The 21559-nt window shown below is 39.2% G+C and overlaps 2 protein-coding genes across 3 annotated transcripts in view; one reads left to right on the top strand and one right to left on the bottom strand.

Annotated features, from left to right (window-relative positions):
• Positions 1 to 424: 424 nt before the first annotated feature.
• MED7 (mediator complex subunit 7) lies at positions 425 to 4981 on the bottom strand. The gene is made up of 4 exons (XM_019061801.2): positions 4497 to 4981; positions 3456 to 3647; positions 2697 to 2987; positions 425 to 1632 (listed from the first exon to the last, which is right to left on the bottom strand). Exons 2-4 carry the CDS (start codon positions 3645 to 3647, stop codon positions 1453 to 1455), a joined length of 663 nt encoding a protein of 220 aa, XP_018917346.1. The 5' UTR covers positions 4497 to 4981; the 3' UTR covers positions 425 to 1452.
• A 215-nt stretch (positions 4982 to 5196) lies between these two features.
• Btk (tyrosine-protein kinase Btk29A) overlaps positions 5197 to 21559 on the top strand; it is a 61345-nt gene continuing 44982 nt past the window's right edge. Inside the window, exons 1-5 of one of the 2 annotated variants that reach the window (XM_019061795.2) lie at positions 5197 to 5353; positions 7217 to 7391; positions 10256 to 10333; positions 16511 to 16778; positions 17919 to 18134. In XM_019061795.2, coding sequence (XP_018917340.1) covers positions 7242 to 7391; positions 10256 to 10333; positions 16511 to 16778; positions 17919 to 18134 — 712 coding nt within the window. In that variant the 5' untranslated portion in view covers positions 5197 to 5353; positions 7217 to 7241. The remainder of the gene's footprint in view (positions 5354 to 7216; positions 7392 to 10255; positions 10334 to 16510; positions 16779 to 17918; positions 18135 to 21559) is intronic. The other variant, XM_072297929.1, reaches the window with a different exon arrangement.

The following is a 21559-nucleotide window of genomic DNA, read 5'->3' as shown; positions in this document are numbered from 1 at the left end:
AAGTGAGAGATAAAGCGCTTCAATGCAGGGGTGCAGAAAGTGCTTGACTGGCTTGTTGCTAGAAATGTATGAAGCCGCACCTAAAAGGAGGGAAATTTGCAGGCAGAGGGCATTTGTGATTTTTCTTTAACTTTTTGTGTTAGGTATTTCTTAATACAGATGCATGTGCGACTTTTTGTGAGGGAAATCTGAATATGCATACTTTTTTAGAGGAAAACTGATAAGCATGTTACTTTACGCAAAAAAGAAGTGAAGCGTGCAGTCTAATGTGGACAGCAATTCGAGGGCTGCCTAAAAGGATGTGAACGCAAAGAACTCTCTGCGCCCCTGGTTGTATAGGTCACCTAATTAAATTGGTAATAAAGTCAGAACTTGCAAACTACAATAGCTAAGGATATTGAAAATGAATAAAGAATATCCAAAATTTAGAAAAATCTTTGTTCATTTAATATTTTTAAGATATATTTACAAGAGTTACACCATAGTAATATATTAAGTACAAACAAAAACAAAATTAAAGAAGCATAAAAACCACATTCCAACAAGAAAATGATGGGTACAAATAATAAGTAGCCTGGAGTACCTTAATATTGAGTACTACAAGTTGCTATAAGTTTGGAGCATTTCAACAGCATTAATCAGAATTAGCCTTTCAATACATTTTGAATTTTCTCATAGGTATATTATATTTTTAAAACAGAAAACTAAAAAACATAACACCTTGAAAATTTCTGTGAATTTTTCCAAGACTACATATAAAGAATATGTGTACTCACAAAATTCCATGTCAATATGTTGCTAAGTTTTTTGTTACAAAAATAAAACAATATGGGAGAATAATCCTCTAGCAACGATACCCACAGCATGTTTGTTAAAGTCACAATCAATTATTGAACAAATGAGCCTTGAAATTTACGTATGATGCACTAAAAATATGAAAAGCAAACAGTAAATCTTAAGTTGCATCAAGAGAGCTTCTAGTGTATTTAAGGGAAAAAAATGCCCATCATAATTTTTCTTTCACATGGTCCACCTTCCTTCCATTTCGACTTGTCTTGCAAACTTAGAAGAGTGTTTGACAATGCCATGAGTAAACCCTTAATGTGATGCGTTAAATGCGGTGCTGATATTTTCGACTAAAAATTGCCACAAACTTCCTTCAAAATGAATGGGGACACCCTCCTTTCTATTCCTACTTGTCCTGCAAACTTATAAACGTGTTTTGAAACTGCTACTGAAAACTCAGTCCAATGGCATAAGTGTTGTCCTGTTCTAAATTCCAAAATTTACAGAAAAGTAATGAAATGAGAGTATTGGTCCTAAGTTTGGTGGCACCCAAGTCACGTGCGACCTCAGTGTATCACAGCTTAGATAATCAAAACCTGATTGAAGTTGATATCTGTTTCTTAAAAGACAAAACTGAAACATACAGAGTGTCAGTTTTGAAAACATTCACTGCATTGCATCAATGATGGAACACATCAACTGATCTTGTGGCGAGCATGCATCCGGCGTTTCTGCATCTTTGTCATCCATTTTGGTTTCTTCGAAGAATTCTGTCCTTGCCAGTAATTTGTTATCTAAGTTGGCTCCTGGAGGCATTTGGATGGCTTCATTTAGGATGTCCATCACCTGAATCAAAAAAAGAAAAATGTTAAACGCTTAAGAAAAGATCTTCGAATCCATCCAGTTTTTTGCATTCAACATCGAACACTCTTTTTATGAGAAGAGTAACCTGCTTTAAGGTATTTGATCGTGCAAATATCTTCAATCAGATGTAGAATTTGTTTTGCAGTAAGGGAAATCTCTCTCTTTCATTCACCCATTAATTAAAGGAATTGAAATTTTCAGGTCACCTGACCGGGAATCGATCCCAGGACCTTTTGGCCATAGGGCCAGCACTACAACCACTAAACTACAGGAGGCTAGCCTGCATCCCTGCACACTATTTAGGCACCAACAAGCTGCACTGAACTGCATTAATTTGGAAGGACACCAACCTATAGTCTGTGCAAACCAATTAGACCGAGTAAAACAGAACTCGCGAATTTCGCGAGTTTTGTAATACAAGAACTTACCATTACACTTACCTAAAATTATATATATTTTTCATCAGGATTGCAAGCTGAATCCGAATCTGTTAAACTAAAGGAAAAATTCACAGATGATAAAAAAATTTGTGAGAAATTTTTGGTCCACCAGTAGACAGAGAGCCTTAATGACAAGGGTTCGGCCGCCAGGTAAAGGCCCGGTGTGGACACTATGGGAACAATACCCCAGTGAGTTCGGCGATGACCCAGCAGCTCCTCGCCGGGATCCTACGTTGCAATTCTCGGCTCGCCCGAAAATGCCCGAATTATTGCTCGGTCTACTAATTGGTCTGCACAGACTATAACTACATCACATCACAGCCTCGTGAAAAGAGGAGTTTGACCCACAGTTATGTTTGAAAGTGAATCTGTAGATTTGACGGAAGAGAGCTAATAACAATTTTTGGTGCATTCAATTGAGCCAGCTTTTAACTGCCTCCTCATCAAGACTGGCAAAAATTGCAATAAAGTGTTAGATGCTGGGAAAGTTATTAGGACAGCTGAGAAGTCACTGCAATCTCTCAATTTAACTTCTGGTAACTTTTTTAGAAGTGAAGGTTAAATATAAAGCCCATAGAAGGAAAATCTGGAAGAAATACAACTCACCTTGTCATAGTGTTTCTGGAAGCGACTGATGGCTTCTAAAGTTTGCCTACGTTGCATTTCCATCATGACTCTCAGCGTTTCTCGAGCTTGATGTGGCCTGAATTCATTCAAAAGATGATGAATATGAATGAACAATAAACTAAGATCTTCAACTTTTTCTGCTCTCCTCGGAGAATCTGGAGACTGAACTAACAAGTCTATCAGGTCCAAGAAATTTACTAGAAGCGAGTGGTTCAACTTCCTTAATTCACGTCTTCGGTCAAAATGTTGAGGATACAGCCGTTTAATTCCCTGAAAAATGAAACAAAATAAAGATATAATTTTCAATCATGAGCTTTCTAGATATCTTAAACCTATTTTTCCTGATAGACCAAAGAACCTGAATTCCACAATCTCAGCATTCATTGAAAAAAGTTATATCTTACAAAATCTTAATAGAATGATGGATTGGATCTTGGGGCGTGATTGATCACACATTCACATTCTATGATGTGACTCGTTTTAGGTAGGGACAATAAATTGAAATCATCTTGCTAACTACTCCTGTCCAACCTTGTACAAGTTAGAACTGGGGAGAGAAAAGATAAGTCACATCAAAATATTGCACCATTCAACAGAAATTTACATACTAAGGTTAGCACTGGATCTGCAAATTCCAAACAGAGCAGTCATGGATATAAAAAATCAAGCTAGTAAGAAATTAAATCAGTTCTCTTCCTTTTTTCTACCACAACAATAAGATGATAAAACGTTTTTTACCTGACTTTCTAAAGGCCGAATTATGACGTCATCAGCACTGAATTGATTGCCGAACATTGTGTAGGAGTCCGCAATAGGTGGAGGCGGTTTCGGAGCTCTGCCTCGCTTGATATTTTCATCCGTGTAGTTGTTGATATACTGGACAGGCGGAAGAGGCAAAGAACTAACTTGGCTGGCATCAGGGGTTGCCATCTGTGGACAGTAAAATTGGAAGATTTAGATTACAGACGACAGAAAAATTACAAGTCTTCATGGCTTCCGGAATTATTCCTGAATCAAAGGCTCGGGTATATTGATATCTCAGTGTGTTTTCACCACCAGTGTCTTTTTCAACATCCATACAGCTAAAAACAATCATTAAGTTTGTTGATTGCATGACTAACCCCCCTCAAAAAAAAAAAAAAAAAAAAAAAAAAAAAACTTGGGTATAACAAAACTGAAGAATTGGTCCATATTCTAAAGTGCTTTTCAGGCTCACTTTCTGAAAATAAAAATTACTCTAAAGCTTGTTCAACAGACACAAATTACCTTAAAAATTCGCCCCTCTGGTGTGCCCAAACAGTACAGGTTCTCAGCTACAGCTTATTCTATTAACGTTCCGGCACCTCTGCACCAGTTAAGGTGATTCGTCAAGCTCAAGTGACGTGGTCGAACTGGCATCCTATATATCGCATCGATTAGGTAAAAAATCTTGACAGATTTTGAAGTTTTAGCAAAAAAAAAGGACGATAGCTCCTGCGCATGAGCCTAAAGAATCGTTCTAAACCCAAAAATCGGCAAAATTCAGAAAAATGAAAGCATAATAGTGTTGGGAGAAAAACATCGCATTCGATACAGAAATCGATAGCTGAATCGAATGCGAGGTCATCGCAGGGGCTATTGTCCTTTGTTTTGCTAAAAATTCAAAATCTGTCAAGATTTTTCACCTAAAAGATGCGATATATCGCATGCCAGTTCAACCACTTCTTTTGAGCTTGACGAATCACCTTAAGAAGGCCTTACAGCTTAAAGTATCATATTGTACATGGATATTGAACCTACCTTAAGGTTGATGCAGAACTTTTTCCAGGGAATGAAACTAGAAAGACATGACGAAGAGCGCCCTGTTGAAGATGATAAAAGAGAGGTAGATTCGCAATTCGCAACTAGTTTAGTTCAGAGACTTCAGAAAACGGGTGAAAGAGACGCAAAGTGGAAAGGATCAATGTTCACTGAGGTGAGCGGTGGAAACGAAAGTTCTCCTCCAACTTTTCACTCAAGTAAGAATTTCGATGAAGCATTATACTCATTGATTCCCTAGGGAATGTTGAACGTAACACACTTTTCTTTCGCCGCGTTAGGTACTTACTGCAAACAGCAACTGGATCTCGGTTACTTTGATTGCGGCGGAAACACGTTTAAATACCCACACAGTTAACTTTTTTATTTACCAAGAGGCTTGATCAACATGATATAGCTGAATCAAATTCGAAAGCTCAAAAGGAAAATGACTGATGACAAACAACATAACCTAACTCAATCAATTGTTTTTTTTTTCCCTTTCTTTTTCTTCTTCTTTATCCAGTTTTTTTTTAGTCTGCAAGCATAAGTACACTGTCAAACCAGATTGGTAGACTAGCCACAGCAACACTGAAGCCGGTACGAATACTAAATTTTGATTGGTGCGCTTCGCCTGAAACTCTACTGCTCATTGGCTGTCAAGGTAACAGCGAAGCTTTTGTGGCTGCGTGCGCATTTGAGTGTCCAAACCCTTGTTTGATGGTGTACCGCGGACAGGGACTACTGACGTCTTTTTCTCCGAATCCCGAATTCTTCATGGTGGCTTCGGGTGCTTCAAGTCTTTTTGTTACTGCCTCCCAGTGAATTTTAATACTCCCACCTTCTTCTTTATGATTCTCGTAAGTATTAAAACTTAGCTTCAACGCTTTCTTAATCGTAAAAAAATCTCAATCCAGCATTCCTCTTTGTTTGCACCCTCTAGAGGAGGCATCCTCTCAACACTACACAAAATAAACAAATCAGTTCATATCATAATTAGATCGAACATAACATGAGTATCATCAATGATAATTTGCGAATCTATTGTGTGGCTATCGTTAATCTTCCATTCCAACTGCTATTTAAAATTCTGGCTATCTAAAGAATTTCATTTATCTGCTGTATGATATGCAGGGGTGTATGGTGTGAATTGTGGTTTGTTAGGTATGCTTCCTTCAATCTCGGTCTATGTTTGCATTTACACACTGGACCTCATGTGTACTTTGATTCCTTTCTGCTACTTACTTATCACTTGTCAATTCCATATTCTTTATTTTTACTTTCAACATCATGGTTCTCCTGGATTATTATATCCTCACGAGTATGAGTCAGCCCTCATTTCTGTACCTAGGCTTAGGTTATACTTTCCTTCTGGAATTAACATACTTTGGAAGCTATACGAATTCAAGACAACATATTTTTGTTCCTCAATCTTTAATTCCTTGCTCTTAGTCTTTTGTTAGATATTATGATGGAGGGGCACATCATGATCTAAAACACCTGCAACGGGCTTTAAGATTAGGGCGGCATCATACTTATAGAACAGATCGTAATTTGAAGGCTTGGGATTACATTCCCACAGATTCTGTGTAGTTGCACTGAAGATTTACACATTGTGTAAATAGTCAGCTTTTTATTTGCTGAATTTGACTCAAAGAATGGCTCGACAATTTGAGCAACAAGATGGACTGTTAATCGCATCTGCACAAGTTGTTAATCGCTTTGGAATCCAACAAATTCTTGTGTTTTTGTTGCATTAACTCAGCTCTTGATTTGATATATTTAGTCTCAATGTGTCCAAAGATGCTGTGTAGTAACGAGGTGGTGAAATGGTGCTGGGTCCACATTGTTTCAAGGGGAAAACAAAGCCAAAAAGTTCAAAAACTTTAACTACAGTCAACATCTTTGAGCTCTAATGCGTATCAGAAAAAGACTGAGAGAGGAGAGTGTTCAGCGCAGGCAGCTTACATTAAAATATTAAGTTGAGGTCAAGCTGAGAGATCTCTAACATTTTGGATCTTTTTAGACCTCATCAGTAGATTACACCCATCAGTGAACCCAACTTAGCATCCCACAAAATCCAAGACAGCATCGAAACACCGTTACAAATATGATGCGAGGCATGACACAAAAATGTGATCCCCACACCATCTACCATCCGTGCTGAACAATTCTCATATCAAAACAAGGAAAACCCCAAAAAAAATTATTATCAGGCAGGCCGGAGATGCGAATGCACCTATTCAACCGCCAGCTCCGAAGCAAGAAAAAACACAGTACCCCAAACTGTGTGTTTATTACCGACGTAGTGGCCATGGCCGGTCCCGGTTCCGTAGAGAATAACTAGGTTAAGAATACAATTAATTATTCATTGAATAATTAACTAACCAAACTAAAAGATTTGAAAACTCATGTACTGAAATATTCTATGATATTAACTTATTTTAACTTTTATAAGATACGATTTATCCATAACTTCCAACAACTCACATATTTGAGTTTTCAAGAACAGCTTGATTATTTGTATGCTAATTGTTATATTTTCTATGAATAAAAAAAAAAAAAAAAAAACTGTGTGTTTATATGAGAAAAAACGCCAAGAAACAGCCCGTACTGAATGTAACAAAGTAGTGAAATGGTGCTGTTTTAACATCTTTGAGGACAAAATAGTAGTGCAATTTGAGAATGTGTTATTGATTCATACTTGTCTCTCTCCTGCATAGGTTGTTGAGTCCATTTTTTCCTGTGATGGCGGGCAAAGATGGAGAAGAAATCATCAAGCAAGGCTTGATGATCAAAAGGTCACAGAACAAGAAGCGGTTCACTCCAATAAATTATAAACAGCGATGGTTCGTTTTAACCCGGAAACATCTAATTTACTATGATACTGAAGGAGAGGTATGTTTTCCTACTTTCATTTAACAAATATTACATAATCACCAACAGTTTGAAATAATTCCTCTCTTATCCACAGAATAGAACTTTGGACGATCCTTGTAGATTGTGGCCATGGATAGATTAGCAATTGAATTTATTTCTTGTTGAAGACTGTTTGCAACCAGTCTCAAGATCATATCTGACATTGCATGTAGTTAAATCTGGAGGAAAGGACAGACATTTTTGGAGATCTCCATCTCTTTAGTCATGGATTATAAAATTAAAAGTACAGGCTATTTTGAAACACTGCTATGGACTTGTATGTCCATTTCAAGAAATCTCCTTAATTTAAAAATCTTAGCTACTTGAAACAAACTTGTTTATAATGATGTCCACTGGTTTAAATCACACCTGAGGCCGATTGTCGAAATTTTGTGTTTAAAAACTGACAAGACAAAGGTGCAGTGGAATTATGTGATTGGTCAGCTATGTCACTTGAGATACCAAGAGTGTCTTAGCAAGCCTTTTACTAGACTGAATAATAAACCAGGCAAGTAAAAGCTCCTCCTGACTGACAACCAGTCGAATATTCATCCTGATAAAGGGCTCTCAAAATGACTCTTGGTACTCCTAACAACATAGCTGACCAGTCACATAATTCCATCTCAGCCCTCCCTTGTCTTGTTCCATTGTCAACCACAAAATTTTAATAATTGCCACGCAAAAAGAAGAACAAAGTAAAACAGCTCACGTCAGGCTTCTCCAACCTGTCAAATGGTGCAAACCAGTTTATAATAGATTCTAAGGCTCTAAAGTAACGCTTTAGGTGCACATTTTTCACTGTTACATGGGTGTCACTCTAATTGCTGTCAGCAGCAATGTGTCTCAAGCTCTGTAACATTAGGAATTTGTGCATAAAAACTTATGAGGTCCAACATTGTTGCATCGCAGCAAATCAAAAAAATACGAAAGCTCTTCATAAATATAGTCTTAATTTCCCAAAGTGAATTATTGCCCGTTTATTAGTATTGTTTGAATTGAAAGAGTGAGGTCCCCACCGTATTTTCTCCCTGTATAACCTTGGATTTTTTTTCAAATGCAAGTTTTTACGGTTGATCTTTCAAGGGATGTATCTGTGGTGAGATAGGCTCTGATGAACCAATAAGGTCAGAACCAACAGTCTGCGAACTTGCACCTGTTTATATTATTCTGCACACGCTTTCATAGTTCCTCATTAATCAATAAATATAAGTTGGTTCTGATCCTCATAAATCTATTTTTCAAAATAGATTTACAAACTGGAACAAGTGAGGTTTAGTCCCTGATGATGGCTATTCCAAAGAAACCGAAAGAAATTTCTTTTATCTGTTCAATGTTCACGTTAGTCCTACCATTATTCTCTGTTGTTAAATGCTATATTTGGTTGTATGCTTCATTCAAGACAAACCAAACAGAATTCTGAGGGGAGGGGAACTTACAACATTACTGTCGAAAGCTTGAGAATGCAATATGGTTCTTTTTTGTTGTTTTTGTTGTTAAATGCACATTTGCCAGAAAAAGCGAGCCATTTTTCACCAGAGTACCAACTTTCTTCATGGTCCCTGTTTCACTTGTCAATACTCAACATCACTCAAACCCTCAAAAGTGGTGATTTTCAGTCTGTGTCCCAATGCAAAAAATGTCTTATTTCCATGAGGCGTAGAAAGTTAAAAACAATAATTTTCATGATCTTCGTAAATTTTATCTGGGTTAATGATATAGGTAGCCCTAGCTCTTTTTCAGTCGATGTGAGGGCCTCTGTAAGTTCAGATAGCATATTTTATAATTTTGTCCATACCATCAATTCATGTGCTGACGTTTTGCTTTGTGGATCACATTGAGACTAACCAGAACTAATATTCTCTCAACTTTAAACATGTATACTGAATGTGCATCATAATTACTGAGTCCAATTACTAATTTGTTTTTGCATTAATTGTAACTAAGAATGTGCTGCTCTTTGCAAGATCGTGTTTCATATAGTATGAGCTTTAGGCTGATTACTGATGGGAACCAAACAGTAGAAATAAGAGAATGCAGGATTGTAGACAACTTCTATCACTGTGGCAATCCTACATTTTCAAGGCAGGGTCAACTTCAAACCCTTAGTCCTTTCTCTTAACATTTTCAGTATTGATTCACATTTTAAGAGTTTCATCCAATTTTTTATCTTTTTTTCAAATTTTTGGCTGGAACTAGTCTTGAAATTTTTTAAGGATGCCCAGAAGATCTCTTGAAAAAACACTTTGAATTTCAAATGATTTTTCTCCCATTTAGATATCACATTTGAGATTGTTGAAAGGAACCATCCTTATTTTCTTTTGTAATGGGGACTTCCAAAATAACAGGGTCTTATCGCTTTATTAATGTTTGCCTGTTATCACAGGTAATAGAAAATGAAGGTGAATGGAAAACAATTTTCCCTTCTGGAGACATTCCAAAACGCTTCTGACATTATATTTTAAGCCCTTGAATGAAAGGGTTTGAAAATTTTGTCAGAAGTCGTCAAAAAGTTCTTGGGAGCTGGAGGTAAATTTTTATTTTACGAAGCGTGTCATTCCAAGGAAAGATGTCGCTTACTTTTAAAATGACTGGGGTAGAGTGTTCAGAAATTATTAAGAGTTTTATATCTGAGTCACCTCCAGTTCTAAAATTCACTTTGCACTGTCTTGAGTCTTGTGTTTGCACTTTTACATGGGTTTCTCCTAAAAATGTATGGTAAACAATTCAGGTGTTAAAGATTCGCGTGCACAAAAAACCAATTTTACACACCCTTTCTATCACTGTTCGCTGTGAAACGTCTGATTTGTTGTGAATATTCATTGAAAACTAATGGTGTTTCTCAGGAATTGGTGCCCAAATCCGCGACAGGTGGTTACGGAAATTTACCATGTTTACAAAGCCTTCACCTTCTTCTAAATAGGGTATGAACTTACTCATTAACACATTTTATTAATTTATCCCCAAAGGTTGCTCATTGAAATTCGGTCTTTGTTTTTTAAATCTCTGGTGAGGTTATCATTTGAGTAGTGGAGGAAATATTTCTTTGTGCAAATCAAATCACAATGATTTTGGAGTTGAATAGCTTAACTTTTGCAAATTATTAATTTATATAAGGCTGTCGACTTGAAAGCTTTCTAAAGTAAAAAATTATTTCATGAATACCCAAAGATAGTTGTGAAAACAAGTATCTTATCTTATGTGGATCGGGAAATAAAGTTAAAAGATACTCTTTTTTTAATAGCATGTGCGTTGTTAAACATGAAGTGTATACTGATCAAAACTGAGGCTAGCTGAGTCTATCATAATTATTTTCTGACCCTTATAAGAGGTGAAAAAAATCATAATTGTACCAATTTTTTTTAAGGGCCCAAGTGCCAATATCCAAGTTCCCAGAAAAACGGGAATAATTCTCATTCAGCAAGCGCTCAATCTTTTTAAGCTCAAAACATTGATTTATCTTGTCTTCTTCCAAGTATCCTCTTGTCAAGAGAGCTAATTGATTAGTATTTTTAAAGAAACAATGCCTAGAATCATGTCAAACAAACAAAATTTATCGGGAGTATATAAATGAGCAGCTTTTTTTCTAATGTTGCATGTTGAACACCTACGCTTTGGTTTTGCTTGCATGCCAAATAGACTCTGTTTGTGGTATCTCGAATTAAATGCTGCTGGTTATTTAGAATGATTGAGGTCTAAAATATTCTGAATCAAGTTGGGAGGAAATATTAAATCACAAATACTGTAACTGTTTTCTAAGCAATTGCATTTTCACTTTTATTCATTCTCTCTATTTTGCAGCCGGATTGTTGAAACTTTAACTGGCTTTGTCGGCATGATAAGACAAGGCTTAGCCCTATCTGCGCCGTGTAATATATCGATTTTCGATTCTTGTCGTGCCGACATAAATTTCAACAATCGGACTGCTAATATGGATTAGCCCTAATAACTGACATTTGGATCAGAAAATGCTCTTACCGCTAGCAACAGATGAAATTTTTATTTAAAAGCACAAGACATCTGAATTTTATAGTCTTATAAGCTTTCTAAAAAAATATTTGTCGATTTCAAATTTCTCAATCATTTATGCCTGCTCGCTTGTTTCATCAGTCATTTCCTGTAGCCTGCCTTTTTAGTCCGTTGCTTCTGCTTAGCACTTTTTCGCATTTTATGTGTGTCATCATTCTTTCGTCCATCACTTTATAAATACATTTTTTGCTATGTGCGACAACAAGACAGAAACAGGAGAATGACAAGAACTTGCGAGTCTAAAAGAGCTTTCAACTACAGATTTTAGTGTGTTTTCCGACAGAAATACACTATTTCGTAAAATTATTTTCTTGATGATTTCTTTTAAAAATTTTTGAGGAAAATTTTTCCAACTGTTCTGCCGTGCTAAAGAAGAACGCCGTTCAAGCCTTCAAACGCCGCCAAGGTTCCTCCAATAAAAACCGAATTTACTGGGAAAATTGTGAATATTATTTTCCAAAATTTTCAGACAATTTTGTAGGCAATTTAATCTAAAATATCTGAAAATTGCAAGGAAAAATATGCATGAATGTTGTCATGATACATGCTTTATCAAGGGATATTTGGCAACTCTCGAATGTTCTTACGGCGTTCTTCCTTAGCACGGCAGTATATTACCCTCTTAACAAAACCTGAACGAAGTCTTAAATGCCGTTTTCCGTGCTTTAATACCTAATCTAAGTGTCTGTAATGGAAACCCTCACAATTTAGAAAAAGTAAATTCATGTTCTGTCAGGGGTTGAGCCATGGAGTGACCAAGGGGCTCAGCCCCACAGTGTGGTGGAACCCTCCTACAACTTCGGTCCTAAATAAATTTGATGGTGAGCTGTGGCGTGGTCGTGGTTCTTGAGCGCGTCGATTCAGCTCTACCGAGCACATTTTATTATACGTAGAAATCGCCTTCAAAATTATGAGTATGCAACTCCCACGTCAGCCGTGCCTGAATTATTATCGCTCAGAATCCGTGGGCTGATGGACGTACCATAATTCTCGTCGATTCGCATCCCATTTTCATGACGTTTCCATCCATGCACACGCATGTTGCTCACGATCTCTCAAATTTTATAATTTTTTTGACCATAAAGTCACGAATATTGCGGAAATTTTAGAAATCTCAACGAATTTCATAAAGTTTGACCCGTCTCAGAAACTTAGGATTGTAGCGAACGGGAGTAATCTTCCGATGAATGGAATTTTTGAGTAGATGGAGCCCTAAATTTGGAGTTTAAGTTTCCGACCGAAAACGTCCTTTCGACATCCACAAGAATTTGCCGTGAGCGATTCACTTTAGAACACTCTGCTGTGCTCTGATGCCAACAACTCAATTTTGAGTTTTTGTGACCTTGTGTCTTTTTTTCCGTAGACAGTCACAAGTATCGATGGCTAAAGTTGAAAAATGCGTGTCTCCGATAGCGACGTTGCAACACTTCGCTCCTATATTATTATTTTTTTTAGAGGACGAATCAACGAGCAGTTCCTCCTGAAGGTTTTTGAGAATTTTCCTCTCTTTCTCAGATACTCTCACAGAACATTTCGAGGAGATATTTCGGTCAGTTTGATTTAACAGAAATGACACATTATCGACGATTTTGAAACAGTTTCAATTGATGTACGATTACGATTGTGCGCATTTTTCAACTTTAGCCTTCGGTACGTACATTAGACGATCTCAAACGATGTGTATGGAGATGTGGTCTTACTTTTTTCTGGTGTCATGGAACCTTACTTTTGTTAGTTTCCAACCATACAGGTTTTTTCATAGTGCAATTGCTCAAATTTTTTTTCTTCTAACAAAGGGAACTTCCCAAGCTGCCGCCTTCGATCGGGCTGAAAAAATTCGCACGAACTCTTTGGATGAATCCATTTGACCCGTGTTTTTTTGTTTTTTCCAATGCGCCCTGAAACACCCCCAAAAAAATTCCGATAAGTCTTGTTTTCAGCTGCTAAACTGCGCAGGGCCGGATTTAGGGGGTGGCCACATGGGCCACGGCCCATGGCGGCAAATTTAGGGGGCGGCAAATTTTGCAATTGCTTCAAATGTAGGTATTAAAAAAAAAAAAAAAAAAAAACAGATTCCGAAAAAAAATCACAAACGGGAAATGGCGACAAAATCTCCCATTTCCTTAGGTTAAAGTATGGTAATTTCTGATTTGTTCGTCTTTCGGTGATACAAGAGACAGCTTCTTTCATTAGTCTAGTTGAGAGAGAAACCAAACACGCAATTTGGCCTGGAGCGGTACGGCGCAGAGAGCAATAATGACGAGGATTTGAGATGAAAAGGAGAAGCCCTCGTCGAGCCGCGCCGGTCAGCATGAAACCCATATTAGCGCCTACAAGACTCCATGAATACTTCACGCATTGCGTCAAACGTAGCGCGGTCAACAGCGGTCGGCGTGAACCGCATAGCGCCTACGAGATTGTAGGGATACTTCACGCATTGCGCCAAACACAGTGCGATTGGCGCGGTGGCGGAAGTTAAAATTATTAAACCACATTCATGATTATACTTTCACAATTTTTTCATTCATTTCTCATAAATGAAGGGCCTTGTCCACACAGAGATAGGTTTACGGAGCTCAACTTTCGCGCTAAGTACCGGGAAAGTAAGTCATCATCCGTCAATGCAATTCTAATCGCTCCACAAAGACTTCTGTCTTCGCTTCGCTTGAATAGCCCTCGTCGCCGAAACTTTGGCTAGTGTTGACAGGGGGCTTTCACAAAAAATGTGCCCAACACGAGTAAACGCGTCTTATACCTCTTCCTCCTCCGGCACGTTCACTGGATGGTTTGTATTGATGTTTCAAAACGAATGAGAATGGGGCGGCAAGAAGGTAAATCCGGCCCTGAAACTGCGTATATAGACTCACGCGCTCTAAACAAGACTTCTCGGGATTTTTTGGGGGTGTTTCCAGGGCGCATCGGAAAAAACAAAACAAAAAAAAAGCACGGGTCAAATGGATTCATCCAAAGAGTTCGTACGAATTTTTTCAGCCCGATCGGAGGCGGTAGCTTGGAAAGTTCCCCTTGTAAGTTGATACTTTCGTGTGGTCCTCCACAGTGAGTATTTCAACTGCTGCTGAGCTTTTTTTTTGCTTAAGCCGCGACATACGCTCAGAGGCTTTCTTCATCCCTCTCTACCAGCGTAAATTCCATCGTGGTCCAGTTATTGATTTGTTTTTTTTCTATTCACAGTCGGCATCTCAACCCGCCGTTCGCAAGACTCAATTTTTTCCCTCCTCGGGAAAGTAAGTCATCATCCGTCAATGCAATTCTAATCGCTCCGCAAAGACTTCTGTCTTCGCTTCGCTTGAATAGCCCTCGTCGCCGAAACCGCACCTCCGACAGGCCCCGGGGCCCGTAAGAACGCTGCATTTCCAGGGCACGCACGGTAGCGGACATGCTGGGTTTAGGGATCAAATTAGATCGTAATCGCGTTTCAATTCCGAATCCCCGATTGCATATCCCTACGGAAGACGGCAGTAAGTGGGTTTCAGCGTGAGCCGCGGTTCGCGCGTATCCTCACGCGCTTCCGGCTCACGGGAATTGCACTTACTGCTGTTTTCCGTAGTGCAGTGTGCAAGGGGGCGGCGGCGGGCGGGAGGCTGTAGCCATGACAACCCTCGTGTCAGATGGGTCAAGCCCACTGAAGGGTGTTGTACCCTGCAGTGTGTCAGACGTTCTCACGGCGGAAGGGACCCCCGCGAAAGCTCCGAGCTCCGCTACTTTAAATTACACTAAAATATTTTACACAAAGTATTCAACTTTCAGTTTTTGCCGATTCGTGCGGTTAGTTTACTTCGACGCGATTTTCTTGCTTCTTTGAGGGAAAATCTCCGGTTCTGTTGGGTGTCCGATCCAGGTAACGTTTTCAGCTCAGTTGTTTTGGGGTATCGCCCATTTTTCGACCCTCGTCCGGGGTCGGGGGTTTCCCTGAATCATTTATATCGACACCCTCCTCCCCCCCTCCCCACAAGAAAAGGTACTCGGTGCGAGGAAAATCCCCCTCAAAATTAATTGTTGGTACCCTGCCTTGGAGGAGTGATTTTTAAGTACCATGGCTGGAAAATCTTCGTGAAAATCCCCCTACCCCCCAATCTGAAGTTAGCAAGTCCGGTTTGAAGTCAGCAGTTCAATGATCGGGCCCTTCTCGACTCAGAAATGCAGGGTCCGCAACATGCCCGCCCCCCTCCCGTTAAGTGCATTTTTTATGATGCTGAGGAAAACGAGAATGAAGGTTGAGTGGTGCATCATTTTTTACGAAAAGTTATTTGTTTGGTGTAACTAGTGGTTGAGGGTGGTCGTATCCCCGTGTTTTTCCCTTCGCCCTTTTATTTTTATCGTGGTGTACTTAGTTACCTCTCAGAAGAATGCCAAAATCGTTCCTAACTCGTTTTTTTCCGAAAATGCCACTATGAAGGTATATGTAGTGTGGACTCTTCGAACAGTTGATTATTAGATTCCTCCTAGTGAGATGACAGTGAGATCAACTTGCCTCTGATCCAATCATTGCTGAAGCTGATAGTAAAGTCAGTGTCAATTCAAGACATATGCACTGCTTTCACAATGCTTGCTTAATGCTTTTATTGTATTATTTTTTCTTATTTCTCGTGCAATACATTTTACTTCCTAAAAAAAGGTCTTTGTTGTTGCCTGTGTTCTTTTTTTTTGTGTACCATCCATATTTATCCTACTCCCCTCCTCCCTCTTTTTCTCTTTTTTAAAAAAATGGCAATGATTGCCCACAGTGAATGAGAGAGATATGTTTAATATCTGTGAATTTGAGGAAATTGAGTTTCAGTACTGTTGGAAAATTAAATTGAGTCAAGTGGTCCCAAAAATTTTGAATTCATGTTGTAGAGCTAGAAGCACTCTCTGTAAGTAAATAATTCTTTGCGTAGTTTACCTTGAAATAATTTTCATCCCAAAATGCCATTATCTCAATTTGTAAGAGAATGTTACTTATCTCCTCCTTTCACCAGAGGCTTCAATTGCCAAAATCCACCTCCGCCTTCTCCGTTTTTTGTTTTCTTTTGTGAGCAACTGATTTAATTTTAATCGATTTTTCATTTCAGCGGAGGAAAGAACGCGGTAGAATTCAGCTAAACAGTGTCAATGTCATTGAGAATGCTGTCATATCTTCCGTGCCGCTCAACTCATCGATTCAAGATTTAAACTCAAGTCTAAGCCTGGTTGACAATAATTGCAGTGTCCTCAATTCCTCTGCTTCTGGCTACCCATTTCAGCTGTGTTATATAGACTCATCCGGTCAGGAGTATACCCTGTACCTTATCACAGCAAGGGAACAGGACAGAACTGATTGGCTCATAGCCTTGAGAGAAGGTAGTTCTTCACATTTTCATATTGTTTGTGAAATAATTAATGGATTTCGGCAGATCAGCAAATTGTAACGATAATGTTCTTTAGCCTTGAGAGAAGGTAGTTCTTCACTTTTTCATATTGTTTGTGAAATAGTTAATGAATTTCGGCAGATCAGCAAATTGTAACGATAATGTTCTGGTCCCAAACTGTACCAAAGCTAAATCAAAGCCTTTTTGACTATTTACTGTCTGGATTTTCATCGTTCTGGGCATTGCCCAGTTATTTAAAAAGAAAGAAAAGAAAAGAAGAAAAAAATTATAGGGCTTAGGTTGCGTTGAGAAGTTCCGAATATCCTTGATTTTTCCGATTTTCAAGCCTCTGTAAGCACTTAATTAAAGGGACAAAGTCCTACATTTTTAAGTCCTTGAAAGCTCTAAAATTTGAAGCCTATCGATAAGGAATCGCAGTGTTATCATGAAAATTACATTCCTTATTTTTTTTTCATCATCAGCTGCTTAGAAAGATTTTTACTCATAAGTGGTATTGCTTCTTTTTGCTCATCCACAGGTGAGTGTGCTGTGTGTAGGTCTACATATCATGCAGCTTTTTAAAGAATAATTTTCCAAAACATTCTTCCCTTTGAAATGCCTGTGAAAAACCTCTTTGTAATAGGAGGGGTATTGATAAGAGCCGTTTTTGGGTACACCTTAGCTGAATCTCTTCAACTCCACGATTTTTTCTTCACTGAAGGTCTATATTTTATGGAATGTATTGTAATTTAGTTCTCTGGTCCAATACTGGTTTAAACATGAGTCCAAAGACTAATTTTCAATTACGAACCCGCCAAGTCCGCATTTTTCGCCAAAATCGGCTTTCAGACCTATGTACAGAAAGACCTGAAAAGAGACCAATAATGACCAAACCACGATACATTCTGTGAAACTTAGACCCTCAATGACTCAAAAATCGTAAATGTAAAGATTTTCAGGGTGGGCCCACAAACGACCCTGATTGATAAGTTCCCTAGCGAAATTTTAAATGTTTCTGAAATTCTCTATATCCAGACTATTGCAGAAAATTATTATTGTTTATTGTATCTGTTGTATAGGTTTGTCTCTTCCCTCTGTCATGCATTTCATTTTATACCCTCCTTTTTTTCAGTGTGCACAAATAATTTAAATTTGTCCACAAACTATCATCCAGGATTGTGGAACGGAAAACGATGGGAATGTTGTAGGGCTTCAACTCGCTACTTGACTGGATGCGAGTCATGTTCAGAGTGGCTTAATCCGGAAAACCCTCTTCCCCTCGATAATGCCTCTGTTGAGCTTCAGCAGTTGAACAACGCCAATCATTCCCAGAACATCAACCGAGTTGGTGAGTACTATTTATAAATTTCTTAACTAATTCTAAGTTATCAACATGTTTTTTATTTCATCAGTATGTCGTTTGCTGGCAGCAGTGTCTGCATTCCCTGGGCGCCATGCACAAATAATCGAGCTTTAGCGTCTGAAATTTGGGGGGGGGGGGGGCGAGCCATCGTTGCGCCTAAAAAAGTTGACACACTCTGTCCATTTTTTTTTGAACTCGTATTTGCAAAGCAGTGGTAGCACATCATGCGCCTGCAAGAAGTTTATTTGGCTCCTAACAAATTGAAAAGAAGAAAGAAAGGAAGAAAAAAAAATTATGTATTAAAATTGTGAAGCTTCTTTTGCCACCAGTTTCAGAGACCGTAATGTGACAAATTTTTTTTTTGGAAATTAAAAAATTCTACCATTTTTCTTGTCGTCATACCATATCTGTAATTTGCTAATTATCATCAGCTTGAACTTAAGAGATGAAGAATATTTCGGATACTCGTTTTGGAAATAGGAAAAATAAGGAAATTTTACATTTTTCTTGGCATCTTTTGTGATCTGAGATTGGGCAAGTTTCTGGGAATTCTTCAAGGGTCATGAGGACTGGGCCTTAAGACTTCATGTCATTAAACGACAGAGTCGATTTTCACTAAAAGCCTGTGCTCTTCCTCAGCAGGGCAACACACCTCCAAAAGCTTCTTGAGTAATGCATAAGCTAGGAGAACAGGATCTGAGCTTATCTGTCAGGGTCCCTTAAAGGAGGAACAGTCTTATGTGAGTCTCCAACCCCAGAGAAAAAGCAATAGCCAGAATTTTTTCAACATTAGGTTTACTCCAACAGTTTTCGAAAAATTTGGAACGAGGTCAGGCCAGTCTTACATAATTCAAAAGAGGAATGAAAGCTTGTCTAACCCTGCCAAGCAAAGGAAAAACGGCGTAAGAACATTCGAATGTTGCCAAATTTACTCTCAAAATTACTTATTTTTGAGGATAGTAATGCATATTTTTCATTGAAACTTTTCGACACTATATCATAGATCAAATGGATTGCATTTTGCAAAAAGGAACCAGAAGCATTGCAATGATGCTAAGATTGTACAAATTCATCCTTTGTAGTAAAATAACTGAAATCGTGAAAAAATACGAAATTTACATGGTAATTTTCGTCTTAGATTCACAGTTTTCAGCGAGTAAAATTGAAACTGTCAATGGATAATCAGGTTTTTTTCCAAGACCAAAGAAGTTGCACAGTCTTAGCAACATTGCAATTCTCGTGGTTCCTTTTTGCTAAGTGCAATCCAAATTAGGAACGGAATTCTCTAAATATTTGGAGGAAAAAAATCCAAAAGTTTACCAGAAAATTTGAGATTTGTCAAATAAAATTTGACAACGTCCAAAGGCTCATACGGTGTTCTTCCTTAGTATAGTAGAATGGAGGTCGAAAAGTCGGCCGAAATGCCGCAGATTCTACTTGAACCTTTTTACCTTTTCGGCACTCCAGCGCGCATCCGCTCGGCGTTTCCCACAGCGTAAACGCAGGCTTTCACGCTCGAACGCTCTGAAAAGCTCAAGCTCAAAGTCCGGCCGAAGACCGATTGATCCGGAGCTTTTCCTCGGGGTTCTCGGAAGCCGGGGGTGAGGGGGGGGGGGGTTTCCAGTGGCATCGGCATGGCCCGGCTCCGTTTTTTCCGGTTCCCGCCTCATTTCAACTTTCAATTAATCTCAATCCTCGCCGTCCGCGTCTCTCGCGCGTCCTCGCGCTGCTTTGTGCGTCCCGAGCTCCCTACCGACGCACAGTGGACTGAGTCGATAGGAGAAGTCGGAAAAATTCCGGAAACTTTGAAAGTTTAGTTTATATTTTCGAACGTATTAAACAGAATGTTCAAGAGTGGCTACCTACACTGGTTTTTTTGTGAAATTTCCTTCCGCAGGGTGTCTACCGGTCCCCAAAAGCCCCTAATGTCCCCGAATATCCCCGATCAGGGTGTCTACAAGTCCGGAAATAGTGCTGATTTTATAAGGGCGGTCTGGAAGTACTGAAAAAGTGCGGAAATTCCGCAGAAAGGTCCGGAATTTTCTTAAATTTTTTGTCATATTTGTCGCGATTTCAAATTTTTGAAAATCGTCAAATGGAGGCACTGAAAAGTACGGTATTTTCCTGTTTGAGGAGGTACTGAATTTTTTGAGAATACTGAGAATACTGTAAAAGTACTTATTTTTGACCAACCTGTTTTAGTAGACATCCTGCCCGATTTTTGAAGTGTGTCCCCGATATCCCCAAAAGTCCCCAATTTTCTTGTTCAGGTCCCCGAAAAATGACAGAAATCGTCCTGAACTACCGGCATTTTCAAATTTTCCCGCCAGCCACGGCGGCTCGGGATAATCAGGAATAGAAAACTGAGTGTGCCTAGTTTTGCGTATGTTTTTATCGATTCAACATGACTTGCAAAATTAGTCATATAATATACGCCCTTTAACGCTCTAACTAGCTCCCTTTCTCTATACTATTTCGGGAAAAAAGCCCCCGATTTTCTTTAAAAATACACCCCTAAAAGTCCCCAATTTCGATTTTTTATAACTGGTAGACACCAGGACCCTTGGAATTTGAATTTGTGGCAAAATGAAAAGGAAAAATTGCGGTTTTAGCCAAAAATCTCATGTCCGACCTCTCCTATCAGTTCGTTCCACCGTGCGACGGGAAGGAAATCTCTCATCGTCAGCTCGGAGCAGTGACAGTTGGCCGCTCGCTCTCGAATCGAACGTCCAGCGCGCACCCGGTCGCGCCGGGTCCCGTCCCTGCATCTTTGATAAGCTGCTAACCTCGCCTTCAATCCGTTCGCTCGCTCCAGTTCCTGCTGAGCTCTTTTCATTTTTCCCACACCTCCCCCCTTCTTGACCCCGCTCTTTTGCTCTGCAACTTCAACCGTGAGGCTTTTGCGTTTTTGCACTCGGCGTTCACAGGATGCCTGTGTTCTGACCATCTTTGAAATTCGATCGCGCTGATGAGTTCCGTGCGCCGACAACGAACCCTCAAAAATTCGAAAAGGGTCGTCTGTAAATTACGTAACGCTCTAGGGGGAGGGGGTTGCATCTTTTGTTAATTGTTGAAGTTTAGGGACGTACGTCACAAAAGCGTTACAAGGTTGGGGGGGGGGGGGCGTCAAAAATGCTGAAAAAGTGCGTTACGTAATTTAGAGACGGTCCAAAGGGAGCGTTCATAAGTGACGTTACGCTCAGGGGGAATGGGTCTACGATGAGCTTGCGTTACAAGGGCGGTGCGATGGGGGGAGGCAGTGCCAGTGTTACGTAACCCTCTCTATTGGTTGAAAAATACACACAATCATAATATCATAATCATCAGTTTCCCACGATTTTTGGGATTTAAAGAGGGGGGGGGTGTCCGTCAAACGTCACGTAATTATTAAGGATGGGTCTGAGGGTTCG

This window comes from Bemisia tabaci, chromosome 3, assembly GCF_918797505.1.
Source record: "Bemisia tabaci chromosome 3, PGI_BMITA_v3".
In the NCBI taxonomy this organism is placed as follows: Eukaryota; Metazoa; Arthropoda; class Insecta; order Hemiptera; family Aleyrodidae; genus Bemisia; species Bemisia tabaci.
The sequence above is the reverse complement of the archived record's forward strand: the minus strand, read 5'-3'. Positions and strand labels throughout refer to the sequence as shown.